This window comes from Panthera tigris, chromosome B2 (assembly GCF_018350195.1).
Source record: "Panthera tigris isolate Pti1 chromosome B2, P.tigris_Pti1_mat1.1, whole genome shotgun sequence".
Taxonomy (NCBI): domain Eukaryota; kingdom Metazoa; phylum Chordata; class Mammalia; order Carnivora; family Felidae; genus Panthera; species Panthera tigris.
In genome coordinates, this window is record NC_056664.1 from 74923797 (window position 1) to 74941322 (window position 17526).

Below are 17526 nucleotides of genomic sequence, written 5' to 3' on the forward strand. Positions count from 1 at the left end.
CTTCACACTTCTTTTTCTCACCTTCCTTTCTAAGTGGAGACTAAGTCATACCCTAGTTGAGGTCATCCTGTCCATTGAAAAGGGGGGGCAACATCAGATCACACTCAAAATGGGAACCTAGTTCAAACTCTAATTTTTCTTTTCATTTGCAATTATTTCCTGGATAATAGAGAAGCACTTATCCATTGTTTTTATGTGGTTTTGATCTTTTCCATTTGTCCTCTCCTAGGACCACTGCCTAATACTCTTTCTCCAGAGTATTCTTCACTTTTCTTATCTTATGGTCATACAAAACTCAAAACAAAACAAAAAAACTTGTTGGGGCACCGGTGGCTCAGTTGGTTAAGTGACCAACTCTTGATTACGGCTCAGGTCATGATATCACAGTTTGTGAGTTTGAGCCCCTTGTTTTGGGTTTTGCATTGACAGCGAGGAACTGCTTGGGATTCTCTCTCTCTGCCCTTTCCCTGATCACGCATGCTCTCAGTCTCTCCTCTCTCTCAAAATAAATAGATAAACTTTTTTAAAAAGTTTATAAAAACAAACAAAACACATTAGGTACACAGGCACCATGTATAAGGTAAATTTATAATACTTTTTTTTTTAGTAAATTACAAAAGTTGGTGGCTTAGATGTCTGTTAGAATATAAACTCCATGAAGGTAGGAAGCTTTGTTTGTTTTGTTCACTGACATAACCCAAGCTTCTAGAAGAGTGCCTGGCACATAGTAGGTGTTCAATAAATACTTGTTGAATGAAGTTTTTATATTTTTAATCCTAAAAGATTATGTAGAGCAGGCTACCTCATTGATATGTTATATAAAGCACATGTTTTAGAAATGGATAAATTTGTAGAAAGGCACAATCTACCAAGTCTGAAGCATGAAAAAATAGAAAATCTGAACAGGACAGTTACTAGTAAGGAGATTGAATTAGTAATCAGAAACCTCCTAATGAATAAAAGTCTAGGAACAGATGGCTTTACTGGTGCAATCTACCAAACACTCAAAGAAGAATTAATGCTAATCTTTCTCAAACTCTTAAACAATATAAGAGGAAGGAACACTTCCAACCTCGTTTTATGAGGACAGTATTACCCTGATACCAAAATCAGACAAGGATATCATAAGAAGAGAAAATTACAAACCAGTGTTCCTGATAAACATAGAGGCAACAATCCTCAACAGAATATTAACAAACTGAATTAAAGATTACGTTGAAAGGATCATATACCAGAATCAAGTGGGATTTATTCCAGGGATGCAAGGATGGCTCCATATCTATAAATCAGTCAACATGATACACAACATTAACAAAGTAAAGGATAAAAATCATATCATCTCAATAGATGAAGAAAAAGTATATGACAAAATTCAACATCCCTTTATGATAAAAACTCTCAACAAAGTGGGTATAGAGGGAATATACCTCACCATAATAATGGCCATATATGACAAGCCTGTATCTAACATCATACCCCATGGTCTAAAGCTGAAAACTGTTCCTCTAAGATCAGGAACAAGACAAGGACAACCGTTCTCACTGCTTTTCTTCAACACAGAATTGGAAGTCCTAGCCAGATTAATTTGCAAGAAAAATAAATAAAATATATCCAAAATGCAAAGAAAGAAATACAACCGTCTCCATTTGAAAATGACATGACATATAGAAGACCCTAAAGACTCCACCAAAAAATGTTAGCTAATAACTGAATTCAGTAAAGTAGCAAGATACAACATTAATACATAAAAACCAGTTGGGTTTCTATAAGCTAATAACAGAATATCAGAAAGAAAAATTAAGAAAACATTCCCACGTACAATTGTATTAAAAAGATTAAATTCCTAGGAATAAATTTAACCAAGGAGGTGAAAGATCTATACTTTGAAAACTTTAAGACATTGATGAAAGAAATTGAAAATGACACAAATAAATAAGAAGGTATTCCGTGTTCATGGACTATAAGAATTAATATTGTTAAAATTCTTTTGATACTCAAAGCAATCTACAGATTCAATGCAATCCTTTTCAAAATTCCAATGGCATTTTTCACAGAAATCAAACAACCCTAAAAGTTGTATGGAACCACAAAACACCCTGAATAGCCAAAGTAATCTTGAGAAAGAGGAACAAAGTTGGAGTCATCATGCTTCCTGATTTTAAACCATATTACAAAATTATACTCATCAATACAATATTGGCATAAACACAGGGACCACATAGATCAATAAAACAGAATAGATATCCCAGAAATAAACTCATGCACATATAACCAATTAATTTATGACAAGGGAGGCAAAAATATACAATGAGGAAGGAACAGTCACTACCATAAATGATGTCAGGAAAACTGGACAGACACATGCAAAAGAATGAAACTGGATCAATATCCTGCACATACATAAAAATCAACCCAAAATGGATTAAAGACTTGAAAATAAGAGCTGAAACCATAAAACTCCTAGAAAAAAAAAAACATAGGCTATAAAATCCTCGAGATCAGTCTTGGCAATGAGTTTTTTAGATCAGACACTAAAATCAAAGGCAACAAAAGCAAAATTAACAAGTGGAACTACATCAAACTAAAAAGCTTCTGAGTAACAACAGTAACCATCTACAAAATGAAACGGTAACCTACTGAATTAGAGAAAATATTTGCAAATCATGCATCTGATAAATCTGATAAGGGGCTAATACCCCAAAATATAAAGAACTCTTGCAACTCAGTAGCAAAAAAGCAAACGAGCCGATTAAAAAATGGGGAGAAGATCCGAATAGACATTTTTCCAGAGAAGATGTACAGCTGGCCAATAGGGAAGTGAAAAGGTGCTCAACACCACTAATCATCAGGGAAATGCAAATCAAAACCTCAATAAGATACCACCTCACACCTGTTAGAATGGCTATTTTCAAAAAGATGAGAGATAACAAGTGTTGTGGAGGATGTGGAGAAAAGGAAACACTTGTGCACTGGTGGTAGGAATGCAAATGGTGCAGCCACTGTGAGAAACAATATGGAGGTTCTTCAAGAAATAAAAAATAGTGGGACACCTGGGTGGCTCGGTTGGTTACGTGTCTGACTCGACTTCAGCTCAGGTCATGATCTCATAGTTTGCGGGTTTGAGCCCTACATCAGGCTCTGCACTGACAGTGAGGAGTTGGCTTGGGAGTCTCTCTCTGCCCCTCCCCTTCTCTCTCTCTCTCTCAAAATAAATAAATAAACTTAAAAAATAAATAAATAACAGAACTGCCATATAACCCAGTAATTGCACATCTGGTATTTATCCAAAGGAAATAAAAACATCAGCTAGAAAAAATATCTGCACCCCCATTGCAGCACTATTGTCAAAGCCAAGACATGGAAACAATCTAAGTGTCCATCAATAGATGAATGGATAAAAGAAAATCAAAACCACAATGAGATATCATTGTTTTATATATATATATATATATATATATATATATATATATATACATATACATATACATATATATATATATATTACATAAGAAAGTACATATACACACACACACACACATATATATATATATATATTTATATTTATATATATATTACATAAAAAAGAAGGAAATTGCGACATTGGGACAACATAGGTGGCCCTTTAGGGCATTATGCTAAATAAAATAAGTCAGGGAAAGACAAATAACATTTGATCTCACTTATGTGGAATCTTTAAACAAACAAACAAACAAACAAACCCACATCCATGTATACAGAGAAGAGATTGGTGGTTGTCAGAGGTGGGGGTGGGTGGGTGTGCATGAAATGAATGAAGGTGGTCAAATGGTACAAACTTCCAGTTATAAAATAAATAAGTCCTGGAGATACAATGTACAGCCTGGTGACTACAGTTAATAATAATCTTCTGTATATTTGAAAGTTGCTAATAGAGTAGATCTTAAAAGTCCTCATCACAAGAAAAAGAACCGTAACTATGTGTGGTGATAGATGTTAACTAGACTTGTTGTGATCATTATTTCATAATATATACACATATTGAATCATAATGTTGCACACTTAAACTAATATAATATGTGAATTATATCTCAATAAAAAGCACATATTTTAAATGCATTAGTGGGACTCATACAGAATTCTAAAATAGATTTTAAATGTAACATGAATAAGTTCTATTGGACACACTGGAAACAAGCCTCAACATCTGTTTAAATAAGTGGAATAAATGAAATAAGTATATAAATGGAACACTTGGGATATTCTCTTTCTCAGTTTACCTACATTTGGTCAAGTATAGATTTTAACCATATTTTTATTAATTGGTTCTTCCTGTTTTCCTTCTGGTAATGCATTTTTTTCACAACTTTAAGACAATTGATATTGTCGCAGGTTCATTTCTCATCATCACATTACCCCCTCCTTTTTCACCCCAAATCTAGTCACCTTGATTAAACTTGTTTCTTGAGTAATCATGGGTGCATACATTCCAACTGCATGACAATCCTCCCCATGGCTTCTGATCACATTTCTTCCTTCCTCCTTGGGGACCCCAGGCCATTGTCCAATCCCCTTTATCTAGAGGCCTCGCCTCTCCTGCCTCATCTCTTCATCTTATAAACAGTTTCCTGCTTTTTGCACCCTAAAAACAAAACCCCTCTACTGACCCAGCATCCCTCTTATCTCTTTTTTCCTCTCAAAAAGGTAGTCTCAACATACCGTTTTTATTTTTTCACCTCTACAGCTCAACTTACTGTATGAAAGCTTTGATCTCCAGACCCTCAAGATATTTTAAAGTCACTATACCCCCTTAATTGCCAGATTCAATTAACATGCATCCTTGTCTTGTTTGACCCCGTGGTGGCATTTTTTTTTTGTTTTGTTTTTTGTTTTAATTTTTTTTTCAACGTTTTTTATTTATTTTTGGGACAGAGAGAGACAGAGCATGAAGGGGGGAGGGGCAGAGAGAGAGGGAGACACAGAATCGGAAACAGGCTCCAGGCTCCGAGCCATCAGCCCAGAGCCTGACGCGGGGCTCGAACTCACGGACCGCGAGATCGTGACCTGGCTGAAGTCGGACGCTTAACCAACTGCGCCACCCAGGCGCCCCCCGTGGTGGCATTTAATGCCTTAGATGTTTCCTTCCTCATTGCGAGTCTTTCATCCCATGTTTCCTCCACACCTGCTCCACAAGTGCACCTTTCACCACCTTCACCATTCCTTTTCAGGGAGGTTTTGTTTTGCTTTGTTCTCTTTTGCATCTCTTCTCACTTCACAGTCAAATGTTGCTCTCCAGAGCTCTGTCCTTGGTACTGTTCTCAAACTACAAAATTCCCTGGGGAGACCAATCTCCCTTAAAACCTACCGTTTTAAACCACTACTTCTTTTCTTATGACTCCTGCATTTAAATCTTGAACTCTCTACTGAACTTCCGACTGTATATCTCTGATTGTCCTTTGGATATCTTCTCCACCTATATGTTACTAGGTCTTTAAAAATCTATTAATTTTATTCCCTTTCCCCCTGTTACAACTGACAACTGTTCCAGAAGAAAGAGGTTCCATGAGCTCATACCCTTAAGTGAAGATGAAGTGGAGCAGATCCTACCAACCAAAAATAGAACACAGCATGACTCAGAAATAAACATTTGTTATTTTAAGTTTATGAGAGTTTGGAGTTATTTGTTATTGCTACAGAGTCCTGCCTGACCTAACTGATGCAGAATCCAAAAACCAAATTTATTATTTTTCCCTGTGCACAATTAAAAGAATAAAACAACATAAATGTATCATTTGCTCTTCCTCCTATATTTCCCGTTTTATCTGTCTTTGTTTGAGCCATTGGCATTTACCCACTTAACCAGGTTGGAAACCTGGGGAGCATATGTAGACTCCACTTTCATGTCCATCCACATTTTATGATTCAGGTAGTAGTGTAGATTCTATTTCCTAAGTATCCTTCAAATATGTTCTTTCATTTCCATCCTTACTATGCATCTTCTCATTACCTCTTGACTGAGCTATTGCAATGACTTTGTAAGTGATCTCCTTGTTTCCAGTATTAGGCTTTCTTAAATCTGTCTTCCATATGGCTGTCAGAAAGACTTTAATAAAATGTAAACTTTGACCATTCTACTCTCCTGCTTAAAATATCTCACCAGTGCTTACAGAACAAAGCCAAAATGTTTTATTATGGTATATTAGGCTCCTATCAGCCCAAGTCCTTCTATCTCCTCAGCCACATCTGTTCCAGCAGTCCCTACCCTCCAGAAGTGTTGCTCCTTCTCCTCTGCCTCCCGCACCACACGCACAGACTACACTATTTCTGTAATGATCCTTCTAGAAATCCCAATTTAGATTTCTTTTACCCTGAAAGGCTTTCCTGGTTGTCCCGAATAGACTTGTCAATTCCCTCCCTTGTACCACTTCTCTGGTTAAAATGTGCTTTTGAATCTGGCACTTTTCAAACACCTTTGCTTATCTGGCCATTGCAATGGTCATAGATCACAATGACTATAACCTCCTTGAGGATAGGGGAGGATATCTTATTCACCATTACATCTGGAAAGCACAGTACTTATCCCATTACAGACACCTTAAAAGATGTTTATAAAATTGAATGATGAAACATTTCATCAGATAGCTTAGTATCTGTTAAGGGTTTAGGTTTTTAAAAATAGCTTAAGGGGCACCTGGGTAGCTCAGTTGATTGAGCATCTGACTCTTGATTTTGGCTCAGATCATGATCCTAGGGTCATGGGATCTAGTCCTGGATTGAGCCCCACATTGAGCCCCAAGTCAGGCTCTGCACTGAGCTTCAAGCCTGCTTGGGGTTTTCTCTCTCTCTCTCTCTCTCTCTCTCTCTCTCTCTGTCTCTCCTCCACTTCACCACTTGTGTGTTCTTTCTCTAAAATTAAAAATATATATAAAAAATTGCTTAAAATTTGTTGAGGGCTTTCCATGTGTGGCATTATAGCAGGCATTCTATAAATTTGATTTAGCCAACAATAATTCTAGGGCATTAAGACATGCATTAGGTACCTACCTTACTGATTTCATTATCTGAAGCAAACAATATGTCTCTTAATATGTGGATCATTATAGATCTTGAAGTATTAATTACATTATTTTCCTACACAGTAGCTGAATGAATAGCCGAGACACTATGGCTTACATCCAAAAGTTTTATCTACAACTTTTAAGAAGTTCAGCTCTATTATTTAAAACATTTCAAAAAAATGTGGCATTTGTATATCATCTTTCCTTTGAAGCATAACAGTTCTTACCAAGTATAATGGCCCTTTGTAATAAGTGAGGGCTAACTTAAATAAGAGAAACAGGGGCACAGAGAGGTTGACAACTTGTCCCATAACTTTTCAAGATTTCATTATCATTCTACACAACCCTGCCTCCATAAAATAATTTTCTCATTATCATTGAGAAACAAAATGCCAGCTAGTGACCGAAGTGTATACATGAAATTCTAGACTTATCGTCAGGGGGCCACTGATTAGATGTTGGGGAAAACCACACAAAGATATGAGAATTTAATACAGAGCTATATGCCTAAATCACATGACTCCAATCTCCAGCTCTGGTGGCTGGAACAGTCTTTTACGATCCACCTTTTGTGAATTTTTTTATTCTCTACAAATACCAGGCAGAACCCAGTCTATCAATACATTAACAAAGATATCCCTTTGTCAGGAGCCCATTGATTCACCCAGTTTTAATTCTGCCAGAAAGAGGAGTTAAGGCCATTCCTTTTCATTTAGTCCGCATGCCAGCCTTTAGAGTACGGGGATGCCGAGCTACTTGCATTTACCACATTCTAAAAAGGCCCGAGTCAAGCAATTACCAGCCACTTGGCCTTCTTGCAGAAATACACAAAACGTGTAGAATTGCTTCATTTTATCCCCTCCTAGACTCTTCACTTGGAAATTGGCTGCTCGGGCGAGTGTTGTTTTTTCCCCCCGCAGCCATGTGTCGAAGAGCGATTAACACTCGCTCGACAAAACCCATTCCCGGGCCATTTGGGAGTTGCACGCGTTCGCACCCGAGGTTCGGCCTGCCGCGCCTTCACGCGCAACCTTTTTGTTTCTGCGGCTAGCTGGGGAGAGAGGGGCGGAGAGGGCGCGAACCGCTCAGTATGCAGCAGGCAGCCGGGGCTATATAAAGCTCGGGTCTCGGACCTGGCGGGGGAAGAGGTCTGGCTTGCCCGAGAGCAGGCAGCCGCCTTCCGCCCAGCCCCAGCCCCGCCGCGCCATGGAAACCTGGCAGCCCTCGGCAAGCGGGGCCGGCGAGCGCGCACGCCGCCGCCGCCTGCCGCCCGCGGCCCCCGACCGCCCCGCGCCGCGCGGGGGCGCGGACTCCGGCTGCGGCGCCTCCCCCACCCCGGCCCTCCCGCCCGCGTCTCCCGAGCTCCTCCCCTCCGCTCTCCGCCCCCCACTCGCCCCCGGTCCACGCTCTGCTGTGGGCTCTTCTCCCGGGTCTGGGCTCACATCTCCCCTGCGCGCCTTTTGCCCCCCACCCCGCAGATCCGCAGGCCTCTGGAGACCTTGGGTTGACGCCAGAGGCGACGGGGAGGAGGGGGCGAGGCACCACGCGGCGGAGGCGGTGAGTGAGCCGCGCGCCTCGGGCCGCGCCTCCCAGGGGAGCAGATGATGTACCGGGACTGGGTATGCCCTGCCCGAGGGGGACACACGCCCGGCCTGCCCCTCGCTTAAGATCGCGCCGGCCCGAGGCCCTACCAGAGGCCCTGTGGGTCCTGATGCTGCGAGTTTGTCATCCAGAGCAGCGGACACACGGATACGGTCGGGAGCGAGGCTGCTGACAGCCCCGGGGTCACATTCCCTGCCGGCGCGAGGAACGCTAGATCGCGCGCTTTCCCCGTTTCTACAAGGTGAGTGATAACTGCGATTCGTGTCCTTTCGTCCCCAGATGCCGGATGGCCCCGGGATGACCGAAGCCGCAGGAAAGCTTTCCCAATACAGACACCCAGTCAGGTGAGTGACAGGCCTCCCCGAAGGTCTCCCGTTCCTCCAGCGGGAATCGCACCGCCTAGCTCCACGGCTGGCCTTGCAGCATTTCTATCTTGGGAAATCTGTCTTCAAGGATCGCAGAGGTCCTTTACTAATCGAATTGACGAATGTAGTTCACGCTCTCACCTAAAAAAACTGTTAATCAGTGTACACTGAGCAAACTCTTAAAAAATATATTATAAAGACGGAAAGTGGATGGTGTCGTGAAAGTAGACCGGTGACAGCGTGTGCCAGCAAACCAATTTTTTCTTTTTTTTTTTAATGCTGAAGAGGTCCGGTGAAATTGACTTCACAACAGGCAGACTGTGTATATTCTTTTTTTTTTTAAAGGGTTTTTTCCCAATTTATTTATTTATTTATTTATTTATTTTTTTTTTTTGAGAGAAAGAGAGACAGAACGCGAGCGGGGGAGGGGCAGAGAGAGACACACACACGCACAGAATCCCAAGCAGGCTCCAGGCTCGGAGCTGTCAGCACAGAGCCTGTTGCAGGGGCTTGAACTCGTGAACCCTGAGATCATGACCTGAGCCCGAAGGCGGAGGCTTAACTGACCGAGCCATCCAGGCGCCCCAGACTGTGTATAATCTTATTCTCTTGCAAACCAGACGGAAGAATGGTGTTCAAAGTGGCAGTTTTATGGCAAAATGAGCGTGACATGTAAGAGAAAATGGAGTGTAATGAAAATCCTAAAGATCGCTAAACACTGTAAAAAGGATAGAAGTTATTCGACATAACAATGAGGAGCTACTCTACTGTTCCTAGGCACAGGAAGTCGGCCTTTCTGTAGAATTCTTTGTAGCTTTTATTCAGGTGAAAAGTTATTCTGCAGTTTGCTTGCTTCAGAGAGTTGTGAAATGCAGACATGTATGATATTCGTATGTATGTGCTTATAAACAGCATGTAGAAGGCAATATATGTTGATTAATTTCTTACCAAGTGCTAGCACTAGTAACGGACACAGGAAAAAAATAATCACACCCCTTTAACAAGTGTTGTCATGGTTTAGTTTGGTCAGTTTTACCTGTATGGGCCAAACATAAGCACCTAACTCTGCCAGAGGGAGTGGAGAAAGATCTGGAAAGTGTGTATGATAGGTTGTGGTTACCTAGCTGAGTCTCAAAGTTAGCCAGATGGATGGTAGGTGTGGGAAAAGGGGACAGAAGAAATAGCATAGGAAAAGGGATACAGAGTCATAGAACACCATAGCTCCCTCTGGGAGTATCAAGGAGCTGGAATTTGGGTAAGTGAAGGTGTGGTCATTCCAGCAGGTAAGCCAGAGGCTGGATCTTGCACACCATGGTAGAGAGTTTTGTCCTAATCCTGTATGTGGCATTGGGAACCCATGGACTTAATTCTGTAGATGGTATTGGGGGTTACTCAAAGGATTTTAACCAGAAGAGAAGTGTGATCAGATTTGTGTTTCAGAAAAAGCACGAAGAAAATGGTATATAGGCTTAGTGAGAACACTGAAGTGAAGTTAGAAGTTATTGTAATTCAGGCAAGATATGCTAAAGAGCCATTCTGACGCATTGGAAGTGGGGCTGGGACTGACAGAATTTGGGGAAGGCTTGGGTGACATAATAGGGTTATAATGTATTGGATATAGTAGGTAAAGAAGAGGTAGAAAGACAGAATGGCTCCCAAGTTTGTGTCTGATGACTAGATGAATGCTGCACCAACAGAGTGGAAATTAGGGCTTAAAACAGATTTGGGGAACAAGATAACGAGTCTAGTTTTTCATTTATCACATTCAATGGGCCTATGGGATATCCAAATAGATGTGTCCAGTAAAGAGTTGCATCTGTAGGTAACGGGCCCACAGTCAAGATCTTAAATGGAAATATGGACAGCTTAGAGTCTTCAGTAAATGAATGTTTGGGGAAATCATGGTGGTGAGTGAGGTCTTCCGGGGGACTTCGGGAGGAGAGATGATCACTCTTGATAAAACGCTTGGGAAGGCCAGTTTTAACCTGTATACACAGAAAAAGGGATCCACAAAGGAGACTGAGAAGAACCATTCAGCCCGGGGGAGAATTCAGGAAAGTGTCAAGTCCCTGAAAGAAAAATGGTCAGAGATTCTGGGAAGAGTGTGGTAACAATTAAACAACATTCTTTGGATTTGACAGTTCTAGTTAAGCATTAGAAAATCAATTGTTTCCTATATAAGAAATTCCTTTCTTCTTCTGAACTACTGTAGCCATTAATTAGTACTTCTTTAAGTTTATTTTATTTTTATTAATTTCTATCTTGAGTACTATTGTGTGTTTCATTTTTTTATTTAATCACCTTCTTGAGGATAGGGACCATGATTTTTTTTATCTTTGAATGATGAATTATGTCTGGCACAAGGGATCACTAAAATTTTTACTGAACAACTGAATTATTGATGATTGCTTATTTAGGCATCAAAATTAAAAACTTTTTTTTTTTTTACCAGTTGTCTAGAAACATTTATAAACTATATTACCTACTTTTCTGCCCTTTAAAATGGAGTATACTGGGCACAATGTAACCTTCTCTTTGTTAGAATCACTCTGTTATAAATGGGTGCCTGGGGCTGGGGCTAATCACCCTACACTAAAATGACTGCGCTGTTGCTGGTGTGTCAGCCATATCCTTCTTTTCTTTTCCTTGTATGAAAAATAATAGAAGGCCATATGGCAAGATTAATATTTGTCAAAAATTTGAAAATATGAGGTAATTGGGTTACATGAAAATTATTGTATAAAGCCAGTATTATTCTCAATATCTTAATATGGATTTTCCAAATTTAGTTGGATGGGGAAAAGGAAGGGAGATGTGATCAAGGTTGGGGTCAGAGGAAGCTTTTTTATACCCTTGGTGTGAATGCATAGAAAAATTTTTAAAAATATTGCTTTTTGTACTTTTCTAAACTTACATTGGCTACATCTGTAACTAACAGTTAAATTTGTGGGTTTTAGTTGAGATACTAGATGATTTCCGCTTTTCTGGAAGGTGCATAACATTTTGTTGTCTTTATAAAATTGGCTATCAAAAATTTTAATGTAATAGTAGAATTCATTTTTTTTCCGAAAGGAATTTGGAAATTTGAAGACAACCGTCTTCTGTATATTGTAAGAATAAATATATCAGTAATACCTGAAGAAAGCTAAATACTGATCTTATGCTCATAAAGGGTTTAGTGTGAATTTATTTGATCCAATTTATAGCTTGGATAAAGATTTAAAAATAATTAACTAGTTATTGATACTTTGGCAAGTAGACTCCCATGAAACCTGTGATAGTAACATTTTAAAACTCTATCTAAAGGCATATATCAATTGCTAAGTATGGAGCTCTTGAAATTTGAATATTTCATGAATATAAGGATTCTGAATGTGAAAAAATAAAGCATATTATGTTGTCTGCTTCTTTCAGACTATTTTGGCCCAAATCAAAGTGTTATGATTACTTATATCAAGAAGCAGAAGCTCTTCTGAAAAATTTTCCAATTCAAGCCACAATTTCATTTTATGAAGATTCTGATAGTGAAGATGAAATTGAGGAGCTGATCTGTGAAAATTAATCTGATTAGTTACTTTTGATGACATTAAAAGCTTATAGAATTTAAATTTAGTGTACAAATGTATCATAATCCTTTAAACTAATTTATTTGTATATAAATTATTAATAAAATGAAATATTTTGGAATTACAAAGTAGTTTGGCTTTTTTTTTATCCTTACACTCTAATCCAATGTTGGAATTGAAAAATAAGTGCAGTGTACAAATGTCTTGACTGTATTGTAAACATTTGAGGCTTACAAAAGATAATTTTGATCTCTTCATCAAATTACAAATTTAACTTTAGTTATAATTCTGCAAGTATTTAGCTAAAACTTTGCAGAGAGTGACTATATTTAATTTTCAGCCTAATCTTGTAACATCTAGTATTTCTTACCGATCCTTATTAGATATTGTAGTTGCAGATGGATACTATTAGATAATGAAGAAAGTCACCTTATGTTACTAATCACACAATATTATGTGTTTGCTTGCAAATGGTGAAAAACACTTTAAATCATTGTCCATAATTGAGAGTGGGAATTAATGTCAGGGCTATTAAATTTTAGAGATGTTTAATGAATGGAGAGTCAAGTCATTGTCACTTTAATACTCCTCTGCTGTCCTTAAATCCAGTAGTAAAATAGCATGGGTGTTCAATAATTGTAGTGCTACATTGAGGGATTCCCAGAACTAAAACAAAACAAAAAAAAAAGTGAGTATGACTTACATGGAGTCAATAAAAGGGGAGCCAAAGGCTAGAATTTGATATTTTTCCATTTCTGTCCAAGGGGGAACGAAGAAATTTGGCAGATATGAAGTGATTTTCAACAACATCACCTTCCTTTGTTCTGGTTCCTTGCTCCTAATATTGTCATGTAAAATTTTTCTTGTGGGAAGTGAATAAGAAATTGTCAGTGATTGCCTTTGTAAGTTTTTTTTTAAATCTTTTTAAATGTTTATTTATTTTGAGAGAGAGAGAGAACGTGAGCAGGGGAGGGGCAGAGATAGACAGAAAAGAATGAATCCCAAGAAGACTCTGCCCCTTCAGCGCAGATCCCAATGTAGGACTTGATCCCAGGAACCATGAAATCATGACCTGAGCCAAAACCAACAGTCAGACGCTTAATGGACTGAGCCACCCAGGTGCCCCAAGCTTTTTTTTTTTTTTTTTTTAATGTAGACTTATGAGAGAACACCTTATCATTTAATGAAAGAGAAAACAGGAGCACATTGCAAGGTAAAGGTAACATAGTAGATAGACTATGGTTGTGAAGTTCTTTAGCTTAAATACAATTTTTCACAATAAGCGTTTTAATCGCCAATAAAATGTTTCCTAATATCCCAGAATGGTGATAGGTAGAGGTGAAGGTCCAAGATGGTTACCTGGCTAAGAAATCCTCTTACTTGAATGGCTAGATTCACACAATTTGCCTTCTAACCTTAAGGACAAGGCAGTTGAAATAGAGTAAGTTCAAATCATGTGTCAGAGTCAGGAAAAATTAGTAATGGCCTCAATTAGAGTTATTTACAAGTATATTTTTTCTCCTGAAAACGTTTTCTCTTCACTGGATTCTACACTCAGGAGGTGTGTGTACCCCAAGGGATATACAAAAAAATCCACCAGGTCAAGAATCTGGACTTTGATCATTAGGGACTGGTTTTTACCTGCATAGTATTCGAGCTTCTCTCATCAATATGTTGGAATAGTATGAAGAACCACCGCCATTTATTGATTTATTGGCTACTACTAACCAACCAGGCACTATACCAGGTAGTTTACATATGACATCTCATTTAATCCTTACTGAAATCTAAGCCCATTAGGCAGATGGGGAAAATGAAACTTTGAGACACTCAAATAACTCGCATAAGGCCTTATTTATTAAATGCAGAGAGATGGCATTCAAACTAAACCTATTTGACTCAAACATAACTGCTCATCACTCCATTTGGGGTTGTATCAGTAAGCAATTCCCTGTATCTTTCAGTGAAGACAGGAAGTTAGATGAAGAGGAAATGCTTGTGAGTGGTGATCGGAGCAGGAGACTTTGCTTCTTCGACTCATTCATTAGTCATTAGCGGGGGTTCTTAAAGGTGAAGCTTCACCTAGTAGGAGTGGCTGTTTGCATTTGACACCTTAATTCTTAAAGGTTCTCTTTCCTGTACAGACAGGTGTCTTACAGTAGAGAGTTTCAGAGAAATCAAAATGCTTTGAAAGTGTTATTTTGTTCCATATTTCAAGTAGTGTGGTGGTAGTGCTTAACAATAGACAGACACTTGTGTTCTGGTTTAACAGTCTATAAGAATTTATTTTCAGATTCTGTCAGCACCAAGGCTAAGGAACAGCTTCCCTCTGTCTTAAATGCTACCACGGAATAGCTGTCACCTCCCTGCGGTGCTGAAATTCAGAGTTCAGGACTAACGAAGCATGCGTACTTGTCTCTGGTTCCTCCCCTGCCGGCGCTCCGTTCTTTCCTTTGGCTCCGCCCTCCGCGGCCTCAACGTGCTGCGTCATGGCGCGCCTCACCCCGGGCGACCCCGGAAGTGGGTCGGGGGCTTGGCCTCTGCCCGGCCTCAGAGCCGGAGAGGTAGGTGTTACCGTAGAGGGGGTCGAGCCGAGAAATCTTGTCCGGCGGCGGACCCCGGGCAGGGCCCGGGCCAGGGGTCCAGGATGCTCAACGTCCCTTCCCAGTCTTTCCCGGCCCCCAGCTCACAGCAGCGCGTCGCCTCCGGGGGGCGTAGCAAGGTAAGCGGGTGACACCGTTGGTCTCATTCAGCTCGCCGCCCGCCGGCGTTCCTTGCTACCCAAAGGTCCATTCTCTCCTAAGGACACCTCTTCCACCTCCTGTCCTCCGCTCTCGCCTTCGTTCCCTCCTGCCCTTGCTGGCGAGCTCTTTCTGATCCACTTATGTCTGCAATCATTGAGTTCTCCTAACCTCCCTCCCTCTCACCTACTAGCCCCTTTCCTTCCCATCCGCAATTCCCTTAATGTGAAGTCTTTTCCCGCGAATTAAATTTAGTCGTGTATGACTGGACCAGCACAGTGCTTGACGTTATCATATAGGTATTCAGTATTAGCTTCTTTCCCTCAGCCTATCCTCATCTCCAGTCTTTTGTTCTACACTTGCCGGAAGGAGTTGTTAGTGATGTGGTTCCCTAAGAGAAGGGAAAGGTTGGGAAGTAGCGACATTGGCCAGTGACCATCCCTCCAAAGGTGGCAACTCCCGGAACTAGGGAAGATTGGGGAAGCGAGAACAAATGTCTACAGTCCTCCGGAGGGTTTATGGACACTTCTTTTAGTCATGCTCCCTTTCTACTTTTGGTACCTGTTTAATCACTGCCTTTTCTACTGATACCACTTGCTGACTTTGAAGCTAATATAATACTCTGTAACTTTTAGTTAAACATAGTTACTGTTAGCAACAGGTGGAATACAAATGTATTTTATATTTACAAAATTTTATAAAATTGTCTCCTGTGTTCATTGCAAAATAAATAATTACTCCAGTTATTTGTTAGTTCCTCATTCTATAACTTCATGTTTTGTTTTTGAAACTTCCACCTGCTTGGACCACTTCCCCCCACCCCCCAATTCTGAATTCTTGGATCTTAGCATTATTTAGGATCTTTACCGACTTTTTTTTTCCCCCCTCCACTTAAACCTGGAGTTTGACTCTGGATTAGAATTATGGATTCAGGAATCTGTAGCTTTCATTAGCTTTTCAGAAGTCTGTAACTCTAACAATAGTAATAACATGGCTAAAATTTATTCGGTGCTTACTGTGTATGGTCTAAGTGTTTTGAGTGCTTCGTGTGTATTAACTCTTTTAATCTTTACAGTGATCCCATGAAATGGGTGCTTTTGCTGTCTCTATATCACAGAAAGGGAACTGTTTAAGACATGTTGCTTTGGACCCCAAAACTTGATGTGATGTGACTCTGGCTGGGACATTTCATTTATTGCTACATGTATCATCCAGCCATCTAATCATCTGACCCCTCCTCCTTGATGTTTGACCCGTTTCTCTCCTTGAGCTAAATTCTTGGCTAAATAGTATAGCCTTCGCAGAGATAGAATATCTGAATTAGAATATGAGTTTCTGGCCTTCTGTTCAAACTAAAAACCATGTTCTCAGCATCATTTTAAAAGAAAGCTCAGAGGCAAAGACAAAAGGTTCACAGATGGTGATTGCAAAGGTGAGTCTTTGGGTCCAAAAAGAGAACAAAATACAATTATTGTGCAATTCAAGAGGAAACTCAGACAACCCCCCCCCCTCACCCCCCCCCCCCAAGACTTTATGAAATAAGGTGATCTTGCAGTGTTAGAACCTGAGTCTGGCTTGTATGACATGGGTAGATGTTGAGAAAATAGAAGCTAGTTGGGGAGGTTGTATATCATAATAGTTAAAAGCATAGATTTTTGAGTGAGAAAGACCCAGATTCTTTTCCCAGTTCCCATGACTTAATCTCTGAGTCTCATTTTTCTCAGGTGTAAATGAGAATAATAGTACCCATTTTATAGGGCTGTTCATAGGATTAAATGAGATAATGTTTCTCTTAGCACAATCTTGGTATATGGTATGCACTCCTCTGTGTTACTTGCCCTTAGGCTTTTATTCAGACCCCATGGATTGTTGTGGGATTGTTGTATAAAGCCCTCAGCACAGTGTGTGTTACAGAATATGTACTCAATATATGGTAGCTTTATTATTTCTACTGACACTAGTAAATAAATATTTGAGAACCTACCATATGCTGGAGATGTGGTCTCTGTTTCCAAGGAGGTTAGTCTAATAAGCTAATAGGCTGCACAGACAAATAGTTACAAATGTCATAAGAATTGTAACAGTATGTTATGACCACAAGGGGTTAGGGTCAGAGAATGCTTCTGGAGGAAATAATGTCTGTGGGAGAGAGGAAGGGAATTGATCCAGGCAGAGGAGCAGGGGTTTCATACTAATCAAAGAATCAGTTCCCATTTAG

The 17526-nt window shown here is 39.9% G+C and overlaps 2 protein-coding genes across 6 annotated transcripts in view; both read left to right on the top strand.

The window, feature by feature from the left end:
- The first annotated feature begins 8240 nt into the window (after nucleotides 1-8240).
- RIPPLY2 (ripply transcriptional repressor 2) lies at nucleotides 8241-12563 on the top strand. The gene is made up of 3 exons (XM_007090172.3): nucleotides 8241-8591; nucleotides 8916-8980; nucleotides 12416-12563. Exons 1-3 carry the CDS (start codon nucleotides 8241-8243, stop codon nucleotides 12561-12563), a joined length of 564 nt encoding a protein of 187 aa, XP_007090234.2.
- Nucleotides 12564-15066: 2503 nt separating this feature from the next.
- LOC102966675 (cytochrome b5 reductase 4) overlaps nucleotides 15067-17526 on the top strand; it is a 93203-nt gene continuing 90743 nt past the window's right edge. For all 5 annotated transcript variants that reach the window (XM_042986750.1, XM_007090154.3, XM_042986752.1 and 2 more), the window contains exon 1: nucleotides 15067-15289. In XM_042986750.1, the coding sequence (XP_042842684.1) occupies nucleotides 15215-15289 (75 nt within the window). In that variant the 5' untranslated portion in view covers nucleotides 15067-15214. The remainder of the gene's footprint in view (nucleotides 15290-17526) is intronic.

What these genes read in the sequence shown, in the direction of transcription:
- RIPPLY2 (XM_007090172.3), top strand. Translation starts at nt 8,241, where the DNA reads ATGGAAACCTGGCAGCCCTCGGCAAGCGGGGCCGGCGAGCGCGCACGC. An exon ending in GGCACCACGCGGCGGAGGCG is followed by an intron (nt 8,592 to 8,915) that starts GTGAGTGAGCCG and finishes TTTCGTCCCCAG; the next exon opens with ATGCCGGATGGCCCCGGGAT. An exon ending in CAATACAGACACCCAGTCAG is followed by an intron (nt 8,981 to 12,415) that starts GTGAGTGACAGG and finishes TGCTTCTTTCAG; the next exon opens with ACTATTTTGGCCCAAATCAA.